The following is a 21,558-nucleotide window of genomic DNA, read 5'->3' on the forward strand; positions in this document are numbered from 1 at the left end:
CCCTCAAATGTCTTAAGTAACTGTGCACAATAAATGGATTAAATGGAGAATTGCCCATGCTCAGTCAGCCCTTTTCTTGTCTTTACAGATGTATAATGCTGTGCGTAGGGAAAGTAAAAAAAAAAACAGGACCAAAATAAACGACAGCATTCATTTCCAAAAGTCCAGCAACTGGTCTCCTCAGCTCCAAGTCTATTTATGGCCTGTTGTTAAAAGAAGAGGCGATGCTACACTGTTTAAACGTCGCCCTGCTCCAATTATTTAAACATTTTTCCTGCCAGTGAATTGAAAATGACTCTTTTGGACCAAAATGATCCATTTTCTCAGTCTAAATATTTGATATGTTTTCTGTGTCGTCGTTTTGTAAATCCTTTTGTAAAAGAACATTTCAAATCAAATTGAGCATGAATGTAAAACAGAGGTATCCTAACCTGGAGTCATTGTGTTTACCATGAAGTAAGAGAGGAACATTAAACACAGGATCAGAAATTGAAGACTGTATTTTACATCATATTTGGTCTTTATATGAATAAAATCTCTAAAGTGAAAAATGAATCTGCCAGTAACTTTCCCTTTAGTTGGATGGAAACAAACCTTTTCTAGAGGCTGAATAATCTGTTCCTCTTGGATCTGCTTGCGGAAGACGGGGTCAAAGAGCAGAGGGGTGGCACAGTAGTGGACCAGTCGGGATGACTGCTTCAGAGTCTCCAAATCTGTCCCCTGCAGAGACAACCAAGGTAACTCTTACTGAAATGGTAAAAGTATGAAACTGCAAGTGGGATGACAGTAACATAAAAGACCACAGCAACATCAAAGATTACACCAGACTGAACTTTTAGCAGGAGATCAGCATTCAAATTACAGCCGACAGGTAGTTTAGCTTGTTTATTAGAGGGAAAATCCTAAAAGCACTGGACACTGCTCCTGGCCCTGACAGACTCAGCTCAGGCTGCAGACCTCCTGCTGGATGTGCTTGAGTAAGAGTACCATGTGGGTGACTGCTGAAATATCAAATTTGTAAATTTAATGCCACCGTGTAACCTCTCGAGATGTCACTGTGTCAGATAGAAACCTTTTTAATTAGCTCGGATATTCCCCACTTTGAAACAAGGCGATACAAAATGATTTCCCTGAGGAGTGAGCTGTAATTGAAGCTCCTCAAAGACATAAAGCAGTGAGACGCACTGCTCCCCCAGGTTAGTCAAGTGCAATTAGCTTTATCTGAGATTATGCTGCTTGCACAGTGGAAGAATTTACTGGTCAAATCCAATTTGTTGTTTATGTTTTAAATATCCAACATCATTATGAACTTAAAGGTGCATTTTGTAATTACCCTGTATGAACTTTAACTAAAACTATCACCACCAGGGGGCAGGCTTTTCAGAAAGTATAACAACATGTGTGCTGCTAACTTCTCATATTTTGTTTTGCATTCCTCACACTCCACAGGCTCCATTGTAAGTACAGCGTTCTTCCTAATAACTTGCCTGGAAACCTAAAGGTTACATTTACTTACATTCACCCTGCTGAGCCGCTGCTTTCAGGAAGCGTGGGAATTCTTTCAATTGAGCAACTGGTTCAGGAGTTATGGGAATTACAGATGTTTAAAAAAACATTGCAAGTGCCTGTCTGACCCCAGTGACCGGCTCTAAAGGGTTAAACACTGTTGAAAATACTTACTGAAATGGGCATGTTGGACTGTGCTGACCTCTGCTGCCAGGTCACGAACAGGTTCTCTATCTTCATCTGCTTCTCTAATTCTGCAAGAATAAAAACAAAGCCATTAATTTTTCAAACTGGCATCATGTTTAATGTACAAGTCAAACTATTCACCTCTCCGCTCAGCAGCTTTGATCTCCAAGAGCTGGCTGCCATGTCGAGCCACCACATCTCCGTCCATCAAAGGTCGAATGGTGCAGACGTCCCTCAGAGCTTCATCAAAGGGAAGCAACTCGGAGGGAAAGTGGAGGGGAGCAAGAATTCGACCAGAGTTTCCCAGTCTGCCCTGCTCTTTACTGGGCAGAGGAGGGACTGCGCTACGCAGCAATGCATCAGGCTCCATGGAGGGACCGAGGAATGGGTTGGGATCCTGATCAAGATAGAGAATAAATCAAATACCTCGACAATTAATGACGCCATCACCTCACTTAGCACCTAAATACCTCCTGAGTAACCTCAGAAAACCACTCTTATTACATAGTTATCGAGTGAATTGCAATTTCCTGTCTGGCCAAGCAGGCTTTCGCCTGGCTACTGTTAGCTAATGCTAGCTTATATCTGAGCCAAACACAACACAGCAGCTTTTAAAGTCACCACTGAAATACTATCTGAAGTCACAGGTTGGGGTTTCCTTATGAGAAGCTTGTGTTGGAGGATTTGATGCTTGTGGTGACTGCTGGGTGCCTTTACTCAGACAGTGTTGCTCACAGTAGAAGAGAGGTCTGGACCCAAGTCCTTCACAAAGAAGTCATTTCACAAGCAGCAAGAGGGAACTCGATAATCTGGAAAGGTCTTGTTTTTTTATATGGTACATTAAAACTCATTCTAAAAGTGTTTAATACATTTTTACTCAGTCTGTGTTAATCAGGTGATTAATTACGCCTTAACCTGAGGATGCTCAAGCCTCGGATACAACAGTCTCCATCCACTGTGAGAATGACCACAGACAGGAAGCACATCAGAAACACATTTGCATTTTTCTAATCACATTACGCAGCGATGTGCTACAGTCACCGCGCTGTATATTAGTTTTGTCTGTTCTTCTTTTTTTGCTGTTGACAGGAACTTTTGGGCGAGTTTGCTCAGCGGAGCAGCTCAGGGCCCAGATGCCCCTCGTGTGGCAGTGCTGGCTGCACCATGCCCACAGGCTGGGGGGTCAAACCGTGCACTGGTGCTCCCTCTGCTTCTCATCAGGACCTTGACAGATGAAGTTCTGTTCAGGCAAATTTTCTGCTGCTCTGACTCTGCCTTCTGTCCGCACTCATTAGTAATGCCGTGATGAAGAGCGAGGCCATCGGAGGGAAAGGAAAAGTTTGCTTCTTTCTATTCTTTGAGCTTGTTTTGTTATTGGCCACAGGGAGAAGACTGAAAGGGCATTTGGTGTCATTCTCGGCTGCAAAACGGGGGTCTAATAAGTCCCTTCTTCAGTCTGTTTTGCTCACACTGTGCATGACATTTTGCTGGACTTTACTGAACTTTTATTCAAACTAAAACAGCATTACATGATTTATTTAAACAACACCATGGTCAGCTTGACATGGTGGGGGAAGGGTGGCACTCTTTGCTCTCTGTATACTACTCCATACTGGAAAACAAGCTGGCCAACGGGCTAAGTACTGTATGCTAATTATCCAACCAGTTATCTCCCGATCTGAGCCAGAAGAGCAGAACATACAGTCCAGTCACCAAAGACCTCGTCCCTTATTGTGGTCTACAGACGCATGCTACTCCAGGAGTTTTCCTTTAATCGAATGATCCCAAAACACTTGATCCCCACTGTAGCTGGGCCTTTGGCTAGTCTGCGTGGACAGCGGTTTGGCTCAGATTAGTACTCTTCCTCACATTTATCACCACCAGCAGAGGGCCTGTTCACAGAGGGTTTTGTTTTTATAGCTACAGTTTACAGATGTCCCCTAAACGAGTCGCACAATTCAAAAGTTCTTGTTTTGAAAAGAAGACCGTCTGAATGTGCCGACTAAAAACATGGCTGTGCAACATGAGGTGGCAGCTTTTTAAATAATCACTCCTTCAAATACGAGTGGGTTTCTGAATTCATTCGTCACAAGGTTTCTGAGAATTGTTTAGACCATCGGTCCCCAACCCCCGGGCCGTGGACCGGTACTGGTCCGTGAGTCGTTTGGTACCGGGCCGCGAGAGTTGAGGCTCGGGTTTTATTTTATGTTGTTGTATTTATCCGCCACACCTTAAAGGCCGGTCTGTGAAAATACCGTCTGACATTAAACCGGTTGGGGACCGCCGGATTAGACCATATTTAAATAAAAGTTTTTGACTGTTCCTCATTTTTCATGTCTCTTCAAATGCCGTTTTCATTTTTATATAGTAGTCTTGCACATCTGTGAGGTTCACATCTGTGTGCTCCGTAAACAAACTAAACTTGATAAACTGCAGTGTCCTCACATCACAGATTACATATCCCCAAATCAATGTTCTATCTACGCTAATGCTGCACTATGCAAGTTAGTTTTAATTGATTTTTGAAAACCTCTACTTCCTAATGATTAGGAAAAACCTGTGGCTTGATGGCTTTATCACTTGCATGATGTCACTTGTATTTTAGCAGCAGTCGCTGATGCCGTTACTCTGCTTTCTCTGCCTACATTTTTCCAGATGTTCCAACACAGAAGCCTTTTTAGTCAGCCCAATTCTCAAGCCATCTGTAGTATACTATCACATACAACACCCCCTTCATCCCACCAGGAAAAAAAAGATTGTAAAATCAATCAGTAGCTGTAGAAGTGGAGCCTTTTTGCACTGCTGTCCTCAGAGCAGCGCAGCTGATGTGACAGCTGATGTGTGATGTGAGAGTGGGAGGGAAGATGGGATGTAAAAAATGCTTTGCAAACAGTTATTTAACAGGCGGCACAGCAGACTATAGAAACCTACAATCCAAAGCCCTCTATGTGAGAGATGATCATAAATAATCGAGGAGGATAAATGGAAACTGACAGAGGCTAAATTGCACTGAGGTGGTTAAGTCTTCCATTTTGGAAAACAAGGCCGCTGATGTGACAGGGTTATCTCTCCAGGATATGATCCGGACAACATAAGAAGACAGCAGATAGAGAAGGGTAATAATCAAGAAGAATAAAAATGCTTAGTCGTGTGGCTGAAAAATCTTGTTTTGGTTTCTGCTGCCAACATCATCAACTGCATATTGATCCAAAACTCCATATTTAATAAAGGGTGTCCAGCAGTTTTTGCTGAGACACTCAAAACAGAAAACAAAGCTGAATCGAGCCACAGCGAGCTTTGATGAAGCTGCAAGTGGCATAAATATGGAAGAGGATTCAGTGACAGTCTTTGCCTGCCAATATTTATACAGGATGTCAATCGGAAATCTTTTTGGACTGAACTGAAAATTTATCAGTTTGCACACTGCAGCATCTCCCAAATATTGAATATTTTACATGAGATAAGTGTTGTAGGGGCGACTAGTAGCAGACCAAAGTTAATATACACCTCTTGTATCTAAAAAGCCAAACTTTACAGTGATCGTACAGAAAATGTAGCAGCAGGAGGACAAACAGAGCAAAACAGAAATGGTTCTGATGCAAAAGCAAGAAATGCTCGTTTAAAAATGACACTCACATTCAGAATAAATCCCAAACCTCTCGGGCTAATAACGTACATGCTAAGAGGTGGTTATAGTCCCACGACTACGACTGTCACAGCCTAACATTAGCATTTTATGCGCATGTTGTAAAAATCATAAATGATGCTTATTTACTGTAATAAGCCACGACGATTTTCAAATTCCATCAGCTTTTTGTAAGAGGAACCACAGAGATGCAGCCCTGCAGCTCTCTATACAACTATTGTATCATAGTACAAGATGAAAACACATTACTGTGACACATCGACACTGAAACTCATAAATAGCACGAGGACCACTAACAGGCTGGTAGAGGATCAAGTAATGACATCACCATCCATGTGGGAGTCACACAAATTCCTCCTCGGGATACAACAGCTGCATGAAGTCTGCTCCGGGAGCTGCTGCCTCCTGTGACAGTGTGAGTGCAGATGCTACCCTCCCAGGCTGATTCCACCTGAACTAGCATCCTGTTCTCCTCACCAGCTCCCCACCAGATGCAGCAGAGCAGCAGAAACAGAAGGTGCAGCCATGCTTTTTAGGGGCAAGTCTGAGGTGTTTCGGCACATTAAAAACAAGAGGTCTAAGGGGGAGTCTGAAAATGCTGCTAAGGTTTTTCTGATGTCATTTTTTATATTGCTGTTATAAAAAGAAAGAAGGCTGTGATTAATACTCCCAGAACAATCGTTGTGGCAGGGCCATGTCTGACATGTTAAGCAGCGTTAATCTTCCTGCTTTTATATGAAAAACACCCCTGTGCAGATCATATTCCACAGTTGCACACAATAACTGAGCGGCACAGGTCCATCTGTCATTTCAGAACTCAGTTAACACACCATGTCATTACAGGAAGCACGCGGTGACTGCCACAGTGCTGATGCCACATAACAACCTTTTGCAGTGAGTTTGACACTGGTCATTTGCTGTCACCACATGTGAACACATGATGGCTGATCATAGTTAGCTGCCTCCTTTCTTTCTCTAATGCAGGACAAGCACAGCACTGAGGGTGAGAGAGCAGCTGGTGACTCAGCAGGTGCTGAAATACCATGAATAAAAAATATGCCCTGGGTTCCGAATCAAATACTAACTTCAGTTCATACTGCAGCTTCTCTTATAAAGTCAGTATTACTGGAGTTGGAACTAATTCCTTTGTCAGAACACTGTACCTTCAACTTTGACTGCCTTGCATACGTATATATATTTATATACGTATGCAAGGCATTCATATATATATATATATATATATATATATATATATATATATATATATATTGACAAGGTACAACATAAAACACGAGTATAAAGGCTGTGTAAAGATGCCCCTGAGACAATCCAGCACATAACAGCAGGGTGCAAGATGCTAGCAGGCAGGGCATACATGGAACGCCATAACCAAGTGGCCGGCATAGTGTACAGGAACATCTGTGCCGAGTATAACCTGGAAGTCCCGAGGTCAAAATGGGAGACGCCCCCAAGGGTGGTGAAGAATGACCGAGCTAAGATCCTGTGGGACTTCCAGATACAGATGGACAAAATGGTGGTGGCTAACCAACCGGACATAGTGGTGGTAGACAAACAGAAGAAGACGGCCGTAGTGATCGATGTAGCGGTTCCGAATGACAGCAACATCAGGAAGAAGGAACACGAGAAGCTGGAGAAATACCAAGGGGTCAGAGAAGAGCTCGAGAGGATGTGGAGGGTGAAGGTGACGGTGGTCCCAGTGGTAATCGGAGCACTAGGTGCAGTGACTCCCAAGCTAGGCGAGTGGCTCCAGCAGATCCCGGGAACAACATCGGAGATCTCTGTCCAGAAGAGCGCAGTCCTGGGAACAGCTAAGATACTGCGCAGGACCCTCAAGCTCCCAGGCCTCTGGTAGAGGACCCGAGCTTGAAAGATAAACCGCCCGTAGGGGCGTGCTGGGTGTTTTTTTGTTTTTTTTTATGTATACATATATGTATACATATAACTTGCGATCCTCTGCTCCAAAGGCGTGTAGTCTAACCACTACGCTATCCAGCTGCTAACTTCCTTTATATATATATATATATATATATATATATATATATGCGCCACAAAAATGAAGTTAGAATAAATAAATAAAAAGTATGCAATACTGAACCCAAAAGAAACCCCCAGGGCTAAAAAAGGAAGTCAGTGCTTAATGGCCAGACTGGCTCCAAAAGTGTGGACCCCAAAGCCTTACTTAATAGTAATAAAATGCATATCAACAGATTTGTATCAAAAATGCATTGATCTCTATTTTTAAGAATCAAAAGCTTTGACTGACAGGTGAGGGCAGACTAAGCTACCAGATACCTGCTGGGGTAAACCTTGGCTAACTGGACCTTAAAGTACATTTTGCTGGATTTTGTAGGAAGTATGCAACTGTACAGTTTAACAGTTTAATGCTGCGCTCCGGTCATGTAGTGCAATCTACCCAGCAAAGCATTTTGGGGTGGCACAGACAACAATAGGTCTGTTTGGGCACCTGTAAATATTAGAGGAGACTGCATTAAGTTTCCTCAGAGACGGACTTTGGTAACGTGTATGTATACAAAACAGGGGTCACCAAAAAGTATTTTACATTGTTTATACATAGAAAAAAATAATGTAGTAAGCTTTCATTTGTGGGCATGACTGCCAAATCTGATTACCTGATTACTTACAAGACGACAACTTGCTCATAACCTAAAAACTAAGACACAGTAATGCTGTCCTGTTTTTAAAACGTGCATTCAGCAACCAGTTAAGGCCATCTTTGAGGTACAGTTTATCTACTAAATGGTGCTTCATTGCTTAAATCCTCTGTGTGCTCTCTCTGACTTAGCTCTCACTTTGTGTACAGACATCACAAAACGTCCCTCACAAATAACTAACAATTAAGTGATGCCATGATGCTTTCCTTCCTGTACTGCTGTTGGCCTGCTTACAACACACCACATTACAAACTGTGTCAGAGTGTTTTTACCTGCTTGGAGTCTATTTCATGGATGGGAGCATCGGAAAAGCAGTAGTGATGGAAGAGACCCATCTTCTGGTTGAACAGGCAGTGGACAACATGAGCCCTCGCATTCTGCCACTTCACCAGACGCACCAGCTCGCGATTCAGAGAGGCGCCCAAATCCACGGACCAGTTGTAGCTGTACAGCGTCACCTGAAGAACAAATGGGGAAGTATTAAAATTATGTTTTAAAAAGCACACTTGTACTTAGAAACATAATTCCACAGCTTAATTATGAAGCACAATTAGGATCTGTGTGCTACCTTTTTGACTTCGATATCTAAAAAGATATCAGAGATATTTAGATATCAGAAATAAACAGCTGAACGCTGAATATCCAAGAGGTATAAAACCTAGAGGATTAAAAAAAGACCTTTGGGCTAATAACCTGGCTACCATGTGTGCTTATATGTCACCATTCCTAACATTTTCATTATTGTAGGCAGTTTATATACATGCACTGTCAGACGACCATCTTTATTTGGTAAAGCACCCACTGACAAAAATACATCTAAGGACAAGTTCATGTATTTGAAACCCATTACAAATAGGACCCTTTGGGATCTTGTTCTCTGCCCGGCCTGAGGGATATTCACAATACAGAGGCCTCCATATCCCAAATCACCTTTTTGTCCAGGATGCTGATAAAGAGGAACCTCTGGCGAGGAGCCATTCCCACCCCAGCCTGGCTCGGACTGACCGAATCGCTCTGCTCCAGAGCATCGAAGCGCTGGAAGCCTTTATGAGCTGGACAGAAAAGACAGAAACTCAGTGAAACGGCAAAGCAATACGAGTCAAAGCTGCCCAGCATGCTGTGTTATGTCCTTTAACAAAGAGTCCCAACTGACTCTGATGACAATCTCTCTTTACTGAACTGTCAGATGAACATAACTGTACTGTGACTGAGTTTTAAATACAAATGTACTGGGCAGCTGCTTCGCAGGTTTTTCACTTCCTGGGATGCTTTGAGGTTTCTGAGGTTTGACTGACGAGAGTGAAAGCTTTACTGTAATGCTGCTTCTGAAATCACAGCGTTTGATGGACCACAAAAAAAAAGTGTTGGCTTGATTAGTAGGAGTGAAGAAACATGGAAAGTGGTTATTTTTTAAAACCGATTTAAACCTGTTTGCGAGCAGCGGTCGTGATATCCCCGCAGAAAGGAAGGAGAGAATGATGAAGTAATATCATTACCACAGAAAGGTCAAACAGCATTTCAGCTTCAAGATGATTTAAGGTGTGCTTAAACTCTAAACAAAAACTTATTGGTGCTGCAGCTTTATAAAAGCTTATGAGTGCAACCACACACCTTGTACGCTATTCTCTCAATGTGTGTGTTTTATTCTCCTCGTCATTGTGAGACACAAAGTCACGGGGCTGGTTTTTTTACTTAACTTTGGTTTGTGGCAGAGACGCACGCTTACATGTTTTCAGAGGTTTAGTTATTTATTTGTTACCTCAAAAGTATAAATTAGTAATTTTCAGCCCCAAACTATGAAGCTATGAAGAAACTATTCAAAAAAATACAATTGCATACACATCATTAATGCATAAAAGTGTTTTTCACAATACTGGTATATATTTAAGCAAAGTACTGTCAAGCTACAGTGTATCAGAGTACTGAGCTGCTCTGACTGTAAGGAAGCTCGTAACTCAGCTTCAAAGTTTCCACCTGCAATCTGGGACGGCACAATCAGCTGATCCTCGCATGACTGTAGGTGTTATCACTACACCCAGAAGCTATATTATATGAACACCTCAGTATTAGGCCAGCATGTGCCTCAGCACTCAGTCTGTAACATTACATGGTCTGCCACTGTGAGGTCGAGCTGGTGGACTTCCTAAAGACGTCCACTCAGCAATAATGCCACTTACAGTTGTAGTGGAGTATCTGGGAGGGAAGACATTTGACAAACTGTTGCAATGGTGCCATCTTATTACAGAGTCATACTTCAGAATCACCCACTCCCACAAAAACCGGACTGAATGGCTGTGCTGTATAATTTTATTCAGCTGGCAAAAGGACGAAAATGCTTGAATTCAAAGGTTAAGAGGTGTGGTCCAACACGTGTTGCATGTAGTGTAGTAAGAACCGGACATGGGTTCCAGTGCAGGGGGAACTCCTGCAAAAAACTGCAAAAAAAAGTCTGATTGTAAAGAAGTGAAAAATAAAAATACATTTATTTTCTTAATTATGATCGAGCTGTTAGCCAATGAGCATCGAGTATCCCTCGGCTTTCATAGTCCACTCAGATGCTTAGCTCGAGGATGAACAAGAGGACGTCACATGAATAGATCCATGTTTTATATACAGTCCACATTAAAAACCCAACTTTCCCGTCACAGCGTAACAATTAGCCTACGTTTATTTGATTTTTTTTAAAGTGGCGAGGCTACATAGTTAGCATTAGTGGTTATTGTTTTATGATGGCTCCGTTTTGTAGTTTTGGTAAAGTGTGATCAATACATTTAAAAACACGACTGAAGTTAATGCAACTTTAGTGGTGTTATATTTATAATGTAAAACAAATTTCATAAATCCAACTAATTTTTAAGACCCATTAAAAATGAATTTAAGACATTTTAATGCCTTAAATTAGATCACTGGATTTAAAAACACTGCAGGTCTTAAAGAACCAGTAAAAATCTCGTTTAACTGAAGAGGCGAACACACTAACATCTTTTTATCACACTGATTCACTAAGACTTTCATGTCTTATGCTGTTCTCTGTGTTTGAAAGCTCGTTGGTTTTACATATATTTCAGCTGGACTGTTGATAATATAGCAAAAACAAACAAACAAACAACAACAACAATATATTGACAAAACGCAGCCATAAAAAAAAATCCCATTACCATGAAAGTTGTTGGTAAGCTGAGGAGCAAACTTACGTGTGAACCTATTTAGCACTGGGCTGTTTTCCTCATCTGAACTGTCTTCTGTGGGTAAACAGAGGAGGTACAAACAGCAAGGCAGCGTGGACAGTGAAACACAGCTCGACACAAACCGATGTAAGCAAAAAAAAAATAAGACAGATGTTAGAGAGCTGCGAGCATGGACAGAGAAACACAGAATCAAAGAGCAGCAGCAGCGAGGACAGAGCATGTTCAAAGCTTCAACAGAAAACACATGGAGCGTTTCCTCCGCACTACTCACGATGTTAAAACAAGTGTTAGCAACATGCTGCAGACAGGTTTATACCAGTCTTTCCAGCTAATATACAGAACACCTTTACCTTAAGAATATTCTCACTAGACTAGCAGTGTGTGATTAGCTGCTGGGACACAAAAGCAACAGCAATGAGGCCGAACTTTATTTTACAGTAGTCGAATAAATGAGAAAAAACTAGAAACAGAAGCTCTGCATGAGACAAAAACAGTGACTGCACTCATTGGACACCTTTCTTTTAAAGTACTCATATATTGTGTCGTAAGATATAAACTATACTATATTTAGACATTAATATATCAAATTAAACTGTATTTATGTTTTATAGCCATTATTTTTGTTTGTTTACTTTATGCAAATTATAGTTTTATTCTTTTGATTGTTTTGGTTTTTTAGTTTTTGGTAATTATTTACTATAGTTTATAATGTATCATGTAGCATTTTATTCAACTATATGATGTTTAATCAACTTTTTCCAGGATTTTTTAGAGGTTTCTTTTTTGTTTGTTTGTGTAATTTTGTTGTGTTTCCATCATCCATCCTCTGCTGTTTATAGTGGAAATGTTTGACATAATGATCAGTGCAACCAATCACAGCATACCATCCAGCTTTCATTTACTGAGTCAACCATAAACTCCTCATAAACACCTCACCCAGCAGGCATCCAGATCAGATGCCTAAACAACCTCAGTTGGCTGGATATCAAACAGCTGCTTTCCTTTACCCGATGGCCAAGTTACTCACCCCCTCTCTAAGGGTGAGACAGGGCGATGCCCCCACAGACACCCTTCATTTCCACTACTTGTATTTTCTATGGTAGTCTCAGCCATGAGTAGGACTGTAGACAGACCAGGAAACTGAGAGCACACTCAGCTCTTTCTCACCAGGATGGACTGTCTGACTATACATTTGTCTCCACTCGAGCGCACGTTCCTTCCTGTTCCACCTTAGAACCACAACACTGGACTTGGGGCTAATTCTCATTGATGTTTCAATCACTCTAAACTGCAGTGACGCACTCTTAGTGTACTTATATTTAAAATGTCATTTTATTCCACTTTCTGTTTTGTTTCAATTTGCTTTGTCTCATTATCGGCTTTTCAGTCACCTGTGAAGCACTTTGAACTGCACTTACTTGCATGAGACGAACTACAGACTGGAATTTGATTGATTACAATAATGAGAAAACACAAAAGAACATCAGAGGATAATATGTTTATTGGACTTTTATTTGACATGGTTTTACTTTATTATGGAGTCATTTGTTGCTCATTAGAAGCAACAAATGACTCGAGTCAAAGCACATAATAGGCTCACAGAACCAGCGACAACACATTATATGGACTTGTTTTTATGTGATGTTTTTTCTGTTTCTCATTGTCTTTATATGCCTGTTTATTGTTTTTCAATTATTTTTGATCATTTCTCATTAACTGCTTTTATTCTGTTATTGACATTTATACTGTGTTTTGCATTGTGCAGTCTTGCTGTAGCTCTTTCTCACTGTTACCTTCATCTTGTTTTGTTTGGCCTTGATTCTGCAATCTGCTCATCTGTCAGCTGACTGTTTGGTAATTAAGCAGGAGGGAGATGAAGTAATTAACATTTATTCTAAAGATTCTGGTACTTTGTATTTGTAGATGATAAAATATAAATCTAACAATGTGTCATTTTAATATATGCTCCAATAATATAATGTGGTGGTCACTGTCGCTTCACTATCAATACTGGGTTTAAATCTTGTGGCCAGCTGGGGTCAGTGTGAGTTTGCATGTTCTCCGTGTGCCTGTGTGGGCTCTCTCCGTGAACAAAGACACGTATGTTGGGTTAACTGGCGTTTCTAAATTGGTTGTAGGTGTGAATGAATGTGTGAACGTCTCTCTATGCAAGTATGGTGGCCTGTCCAGAGTGTGCCCCACCTCTCACTTAAAAGTCAGCTGGGATAGGCTTTGGAAAATGGATGGATGACACCAATATACTCGTACTTCCAAAACAGCTGTTCAGTGCAAACATGAACTCTTACAGAAAGACTCATCACTTACTACATCTGTATCAGGGCTGCACAAATCTATGAACGGCATTTATTTCTAATCAAATATTCAGATTTCCTGATGAATTGTGGAAAAAGGAAACAACCATAACAAGTTGTTTAAAACACAATGGAGTTGAGGTACTGATGCATAGCCTGTGCAGTACAGAGGGTAAAGTAGTAAGGGGCTAACGTGGACGGCTGGTATTGCAGCGGTTACCTTGCTCTGTGCTGTAGTGCCACTGATGGAAGTTGCGGCCGATGAGAATGAAGCTCCTCACAGCATCCGGTGGTTGGCTGAGGTTCTGGGCAAGAGGGAGCGGCACAAAATGCTCTCCAGATGTGGGGCAGCTGCAAAAAGTATAATACAGTTGCAATATTATAGTGCTGAACGACTTTAATGGCAGTGTGCAGTCAGAGGGCACCCACCAGGCAACCACTTAAGTGGACTTATTATAATTTTCTTTATTCTGTATCGTAAATATCTCGTTAACAGTTTCCAAAAATATGGTAGATAATGCCTTTCTACTCTACATGAGCACTCAAAGTGCTTCATACAACATGTCTTAATGATTCACACCCATTCATAGAAGCACTGTTTTCTATGGCTAAGTGCACTGGATGCATTCCAGTGGACGAAGCTGAGAGAAACCTGGGGTCAGTATCTTGTGCACAGATATTTGGCATGTAGACTGGAGCAGCCAACCTTCTGATTGGTATATGACCTGCTCTGCCTCCTGAGCTACAGCCTGCCTGCTCAGTGTATGTACAAGTGTTTCTGAGTGTGACCCAAAGCTGCAGCTGTTTGCTCAAAATCCTCAGTTTAAGATTTTTTTTCTATTTTTGAAACGTCGCCAACATGACCTGCTCTTCAAACCTTTAGTTTGTGAGGGGCAGCCAATCACAATAAATGCTGCTGTAAAGCGAGAGAAATAAACGGCCTTATTACTGACAGAGGAACTGGGGGTGGTAACAAAACAAACCAAAAACAGTGCCTAACTTCACATCTATAAGGTAAAACTGTGTGTCTATAGTCGTGTTCATTGATTATATGTCTGAAATGTCTAAATGAGCACTGATTTTCGAGTGCAATCAAAACAGTGACTTGGTATCTGTCTGGCAACAATCAGGAACAAAAAAGTTGTCTGGCTCCAGAGAGCGCAGACTTCTTATTCACAGTGTTTTCTAATGAGCAGCCTGCTAAGAAGTCTGTGAGAACAGTTTGTTCGCTTTCAGGGGTCTGCACTGAAAGAGATGAAAGCAAGTTGAAGTTTGACTTATAACCAATAAAAGTCATTCAAATTTCGGCTGAAGAGTCAAAATGATTCGAAGCATGAGAAGGCTGAAAGTAGCTGGAATGCCATTTGATGACTAAGTGCAGAAAGCAGTTGGAACATCAGCTGCAGAGTGAGAGATGAAAGTGAATGAAAGCTGTTGAAATGTCATTTGCATTGGAAGCAACAATCGACATTTGAGCTGAAGCTGAAGAGTCTCAGCTGAGGTGCTTTTGAATGTCAGAGCAGCAACAACAGCTTTCATGCACCTCGGCAAAAATAAAACCTGGGAACTATGCAACAAAAAAAAATATCACAACTCAGTGTTACTTTTTTATTACTCTCAACAATAGGAAGGTAAGAGTGATGATCGATTATCAAGAAAAACCTGATGTTAAAACTCACCTCGTCTTTCGAAATGTCTTCACTGTTGTGTCGGCGGCCAGCGAACTGACCAAACTGACAATCTCTGCCAAGATGGAAGGCAGCAGGAAGTGCGAGGCCGTTTTAGTTGTACACTGCTGAATGGAGGGGCAACCTGAGAGTAACACAGAGTGTGAGAGCTCACAGAATATAAACCCCCAACTTCTCAAATAAGTTTTCAGATTCTGGACGAACATAGAGATAAACTTACCAAGTTTGGCCATGAAAGTTATCCACGGCTGGCAGATATCTTGGTAAATGGGGTGCAGAGTGCCCGCATCTCCCTCCTCAAACTGAGACAGCTGCCTCCTGTACAGCCACAAACCCCCCCCCACACTTCATTAAACCACATTTTTATAGGACTCACAGCAGAGAGAAAACCTGTTTTGGTGGTTTAAAGGCTTGTTGCCGGCCATCAGTGATGCAGTGGTGGTCAGGTAAGATTTCTGCTTTCTCAGCTCCATATTTAAGACAGAAATGACAATACTACAATAGATGGTACTTCACTAAATTAAAAATATTTAATCTTTAAATATGAAGTGGACAGTACTGGCACTGTGACTCCACCCACTGCTCAGTGAACTCCAAGCATCATGCAGCCTTTTCTGAAACCAGGCATCGTGATCGTGTTGGAAGACATCTGACTGTGAAACCAAGGACAGTGCACACTAACCGGCTAACAACCTGTCAGTCACAGCAACTTGCTAACCAATCATGCTAGCATTAGCTGGTATCTCCAAATATAGTCACTGTTGAGTCCAAAAGGCAACCACAGCAGCAGCCAATAATCTAACAGGCATCAAAATGCCAGTGAAGCTAAATGGTGACGATGCAGTAGCCGTGTGCATCTTTATGTACAGTCTGAGAGCCACCAGCAAGACTGTGCAGCAGCTCATACCGATCAGCCTTCTCCATACGTAGTGCAGACCCACCTCCTAGGACCTGACATCACATTTTGGGTTGTCTAGACCACAATTATTCCACCACTGTTCTATCGAAATTTAGAACAAATGTCCTCATATGTGGATCTCATTTTTCTCAGACACTACATCAGGTAAAAAGATCATTCTTTGTTTTTACATTCATCAGGCCCCAATCAGCCTAAACAGCAAAGAGAAATTAAAAATGCATGCCATGAAGGAGTTCGGGTCTTAGGAGGTTAAATTTGGCACCAAAGACTGTGACCATCTTCTAAACCATACCAGAATAATTTCAGCTCTTCTTGCTTTCCTCTCGATATAAAGTTTTAATGCATACGCTTTAGACAAGCGGCTCTCAAAGCATTAATGTCCAAGTATTAACCCAAGGGGCCAATATATGATTGAGGGCCACACAGGAAAAATGCTGCATATATAATGTGTCATGTAGCTTTCATTAATAATAATTGGTCTTTTCCTGCTATATCACACTATTACATAAAGTAGAAGAAGGAACTGCACAGCAGAAGCCTACGTTGTGTCCGTATTATCTCCAAGGACTGCATAAGGGTTCAACTTTTTATGATTTCTATCTTACTGATGCAGTTAGTGTTCAGCAGTAATAACTCAAAGTGGTTTCAGTGAGTCCCACCTCTGGGTCTGCTCCAGCTCCACAGCCACCGTCTTGTCCTGGCTCCACTGCTGCTTTACATTCTCCGTCTTGTGTCTGCGGCGCGCTGCTCGGCCCTCCTCTCCTTTCTCCTGCACAATGTCGTCTGTCGTCTTGGGGCTCCCGAGCTCGGCCGAGTCTGGCTTACTCTGATGGAGGGAAAGAAACACGCTTACTTTCATACGTCTCTGTGATGACTTCAGATTGTTTAACACATCTGATCTGTCGAAACTAGACGAACAGTCAATAAGTACTGGGAAATGTAACGATTGTATTTTAAATGATAAAAAAATGCTGACGTAGAAAGCCAGTAACTGACCAGTATGTCCCAGAAGCTGCGGCGAGTGCTTTTGCCAGTAGGCGTGGTGGACTCGGGTGTGCTACTTCCTGTCATGGGGGCGCCGCCTACAGCTTGGATTAAGCTGATCGGAGATGGACTGGCTTTAAACACCCTTGAGCCACTGCGCTGCCTGGGGCTGTCCTTCACTTCTTTCACCTCAGGCAAAGGAATCAGCAGTCCTGAAGGACATTTCACAATCAAACTTCAATTAAAGTCTTAAACTTTTCCCAAGGGTGGCTGTAGTGGGATCCTCCGTGCTGTTCTGCTTTCTGCCACCGGGTGTCACGAACGCATCCAAATATCCCACATGCTTGTAAATCATTTATTTAGTCTGTTAGGCAAATAAGCCTGATAAAGGTATATAGCAGCTGTGAAGTGAGTGATTTCATGACCATGAGGGTCAAACATAACATGGGAGGGAGCTTTACTACATTCAAACAGGAAAAGAAAATCAGTCTGTTGTATCAATGTGTTAAAATTTTACCTTTCCACAAAAGCCCTGCAGCTTCAGTATGTGCTGCTGCTTCTCCTCCATGTCATCCTCTGATGTTGGGTTAACCAAAAACAGTGATTAAATGCCTGTGGGGTATCTGAAAAATTCCAAAGTGTGGGGTAATTTGGAGTCCTTTGTGACCCATCTGTCTAAGTCTGCTTGTGCTGATATTATCAGCTCAGTAAAGGATAACTTGCCAATTTTCTCTCATCACCATCATTAAACCTCTGATCTGTGTCATGATATCAGTGTGGAAGGCCACAAACAGATGAAGCAGCATGAATATTGGATTAATCCGGCCAAACGGGCCATTATGCAGCAGCAGGTAAACCATCTCACTGATTATGTACAAAGGCCAACAGTACACTCCATGTTGGTAACAGAAACATAAACTCTGTCAGCAAACCGAATTCTTCGCCTCGCTCTGAGGACTGCATTGATGATGTAGGCTCAGCTAAATTTGTGGCTTTGTGGTTAAAAGGTTAGCAGGAAGTCCCTTTGAGACCACAAAGCAGTCCTGGAGGGACAGTTGCATCCATTTTTGAGACCTACTCAAGCACCATTTGGGTTGTGTAATTATCCGCTGAGTTGTACCAGCTCAAGATTAAAGTATTAAACTAAAAAACTGAAAAAACAAATGATGGAAAAAAAAACCCCAATGGCATAGTCCCCTACTACTCCGAAAGAGACTCGCGTTTAGAAACAGGACTGTCTGCGGGTCAAGAAAGCACAAATATAGAGCACACCTACACCTGGCTGCAGCACAGCTGCTTCTCTGTCACCATCTTACAACTCTCTGTGAACGCCACTCATGGCCACTGATCAATGGTCATGACAATTCAATGATAATGAAACTGACCTCACGACCCACTGTTAGTCAGTGGTGCTACTTTCAGCCATTATGCAGATGTACTGATTATAAGTTTGTGGAAACCTGCAGTCAGCTGAGACGTCCAGATGAACAGAATCAACCTTTTGGTACATCTGCTTGTAGTTTTGAAACAACACAATATTTTTATAAGTCTTGCAGTGAAAGTTTGTTATTTGATTTGCTAAAGACAAATACATTTTAAAAACATGAAACTGCTGCTGACTACAGCTTTTATGTATCACTGTGCACCGCACAGCAACAATGTGTCAAAATCATTTTAGAAAAATAAACGTCTTTGGCTATTTTGGCTACATTTGCATATTTGAAGTAAACAGTGAGCATTTCAGACCCATTATCAAACTTTCAGGAAGTAGACAGAGCCAATTATCTCTGTTGCTCCTCTTTGACACATTGAACATAAGCCATTACATCAGTGTTTTTGTTGACACAGTGTCAGAAGTGTGCTGAATGATATTACACTGTAAAGCATTGTTTTTATTGGACTGCTTGGCACAATCTGGTTGCAAATAGGTGCAGACACAACAGACCCAGCGTACAGATGCAGTAATGAGCTCACCTTTTGCCTCTTCTTTCTGAGCTTTCGTTGCTGGGCAGAGGACCCCGACACAAAGAGGGTTTGGCAATACTCTCAGCTCCATGACAACATCACACAGTGCGTGGCGCAGCGCCCCCTGCAGTTTGTCACTCAGCTGTAAGGGGCTAATGTTGCCTTGTTCCCAGATGTCGAAGCGGACATACAGCTGTGGTTCTGTTAGAAGCAAAACAGACAAATAAGTGAAAAAAGCAATAAAAAGGAACACCTTGTTGACTCACACCACAACACCCACATCCCACAGAGCCAGAAAGATATCTGAAATCAATCTGTGATATTTTGTTGAGCATAACATCTCATCCCATTTCCTTTGACAATTTTTGGGATGGGATGGGATGGATGGATGGATGGATGGATGGATGGCAAAATAAAACTGAGATATCATTATTTTCCCTTTAACCCTCTCAGGCTCAAATTAAGTTTTAGTTGCTAATGCACAACCAAGTCCTGCAGTGGTACTTCTGAGTAAAAAAAACTCATAAAATATGTATGTGGGGTAATCAGGTTGTTAGTTTTTAACTGTTGCAAATCTGCAACGCCTGCCTTGAGAGGGTTAAGGACCACAGCCTCATGTCAGCATTTAATGCTGTCATCAGCGGGCGTTGTGTTAAAAGTGTGTAAAACAACTGATAATGAGGCTACTCTTAATGCTTGTGCTGTGTGTCCTTTAGCTTAACCCCTGTATAAAAGGTGTCTGTATCCACTGTGATATCACCCACTGGTTTGCAAAGCCTAAAACTGAGCCCTTTCACTGGCTTGGCCTCATGTCACCCATGCATGAAAAGCACAGGGCAGGTCTGACTGCGACACTGAGGGATCATCAACCACAGGAAAGGCCTGCCATAAAGCATACTTGTCTTTCTAAAGGTTAATGAGGTCCAATATTTTCAATATAAACGTTTTTTTAATAGATCCTAAAATAATCAGGAAAGTATTTACTGAGGTCATCGAGTTAGCCAGCAATAAGGTTGTTTTCCTTAATTTCTAATCATGTGCAGTCAGACTTTTTATCCCCTAATTCTGCATTGGCTTCAACCTCCAGACTCAGTAGCTGTAGGATGTAAATGGTAAATGGACTGGTTCTTATACAGCACTTTCTACTCTATTGAAGCCTTCAAAGCACTCTATACATCATTCACCCATTCACATCCATTTATTCAAGCACTAAGTGCTTTCCATCTAACATTCATACTCTGATATCAAAGAGCATTTTGGAGTTATTGTTAGTAAACTGTAAATTTATTACAGCCAGGGATCGAACCATCAACCTTTCAATGAGTGGATGACCTGCTCTGCCTTAGTTCATGCTCCAGAGAAGTCATAACAACAAACATCTTTGTTGTTAAGTGAAATTAAATGTTAAGGCCAATAAAAAGGAAGCACCGCAGACACCGACTGTCCCATCGTTCATGCTTTTTGATATGTGATCACCTGTGATGTGGACAGATACCAGTATGGGACAAACATCCAAAACTATGGGTTTTCCTCCAGCACACAGTCTTGGGGTTAGGTCTCATAATGATTACCAAAATAACAAAAATAAAACTTTTTTAGTCACTATCCAGATATCTAAATACTTCATTTACATGTACATGCTACTTATATGGATAGACTTCAGTTTGAAATGGTAACACCATTCACCTCCTGAGGTGTTCACTGGAGTGACAAAACTGTAAAGCCTGTTTAGATGTTTTCTTCCATCTGGTACCACAACGTAGACACCAAGTCCCTCGTCTCTCAGTAACTTCCACGAGGCTTCTGTCATTTTAAATCTTAGTGGTTCCAGTGTGCCTACACAGAAAGGGTTGCTCCTTATAATCCAGGCAGAGATAAAAGAACCAACACTTAAGTTTTCAGAAGTAATCAGCACACGTTTCTTAGAGATGTGGTCTTAATATCAGGTCAGCTGTCGCACCATGTCGGACTCGGATAAGGGCCATTAATCATCTGCACCATGGTGTCATTTCTCTCACAAGGATCATGATTAAACTGACTGTCATATATTGATGTTAAAAACAGCTCATGGTAGTGCACAGTTTAAATTACATTGCATTAACGATTAACTAACATATCCCTCTCTGTCACTTCTACACATCTATTCAACCTAATTGCAGAAGGTGATGAAGAATAAAAAGCACCTGCTCAGAGGGATGATGGACCGTTATATTCAGATGCTTGTTAGGGACACATATGAACTCTGTGCCCTCTGTTCTGCTGCTTCACACACTCATACTTCATATTTCAGCAGAATTTACTGAACATGTCACGAAACAATGTAAAAACCATGTAATGTGAGGATTATGCTACACAGTTAACTAGTTAAACCTACAGCACTGACGATGACTACTTTTAATGCCTAAAACCAAACAGCTTGATTATTATTTTCCCCCATATTTCAACAATCCCAACAACAGAGTGTGACTAAC

General features: G+C 41.6%; 1 protein-coding gene across 11 annotated transcripts in view; it reads right to left on the minus strand.

Annotated features, from left to right (window-relative positions):
• szt2 (SZT2 subunit of KICSTOR complex) overlaps positions 1-21,558 on the minus strand; it is a 109,833-nt gene that overhangs the window by 25,688 nt on the left and 62,587 nt on the right. For 10 of the 11 annotated variants that reach the window (XM_063495964.1, XM_063495967.1, XM_063495960.1 and 7 more), the window contains 12 exons: positions 19,097-19,288; positions 17,135-17,334; positions 16,798-16,964; positions 15,440-15,537; positions 15,211-15,343; positions 13,752-13,882; positions 11,226-11,273; positions 8,962-9,083; positions 8,304-8,489; positions 1,834-2,089; positions 1,681-1,760; positions 595-720 (listed from right to left, as the gene is read on the minus strand). In XM_063495964.1, the coding sequence (XP_063352034.1) occupies positions 595-720; positions 1,681-1,760; positions 1,834-2,089; positions 8,304-8,489; positions 8,962-9,083; positions 11,226-11,273; positions 13,752-13,882; positions 15,211-15,343; positions 15,440-15,537; positions 16,798-16,964; positions 17,135-17,334; positions 19,097-19,288 (1,739 nt within the window). The remainder of the gene's footprint in view (positions 1-594; positions 721-1,680; positions 1,761-1,833; positions 2,090-8,303; positions 8,490-8,961; positions 9,084-11,225; positions 11,274-13,751; positions 13,883-15,210; positions 15,344-15,439; positions 15,538-16,797; positions 16,965-17,134; positions 17,335-19,096; positions 19,289-21,558) is intronic. The other variant, XM_063495962.1, reaches the window with a different exon arrangement.

This window comes from Pelmatolapia mariae, linkage group LG15 (assembly GCF_036321145.2).
Source record: "Pelmatolapia mariae isolate MD_Pm_ZW linkage group LG15, Pm_UMD_F_2, whole genome shotgun sequence".
Lineage (NCBI taxonomy): Eukaryota > Metazoa > Chordata > Actinopteri > Cichliformes > Cichlidae > Pelmatolapia > Pelmatolapia mariae.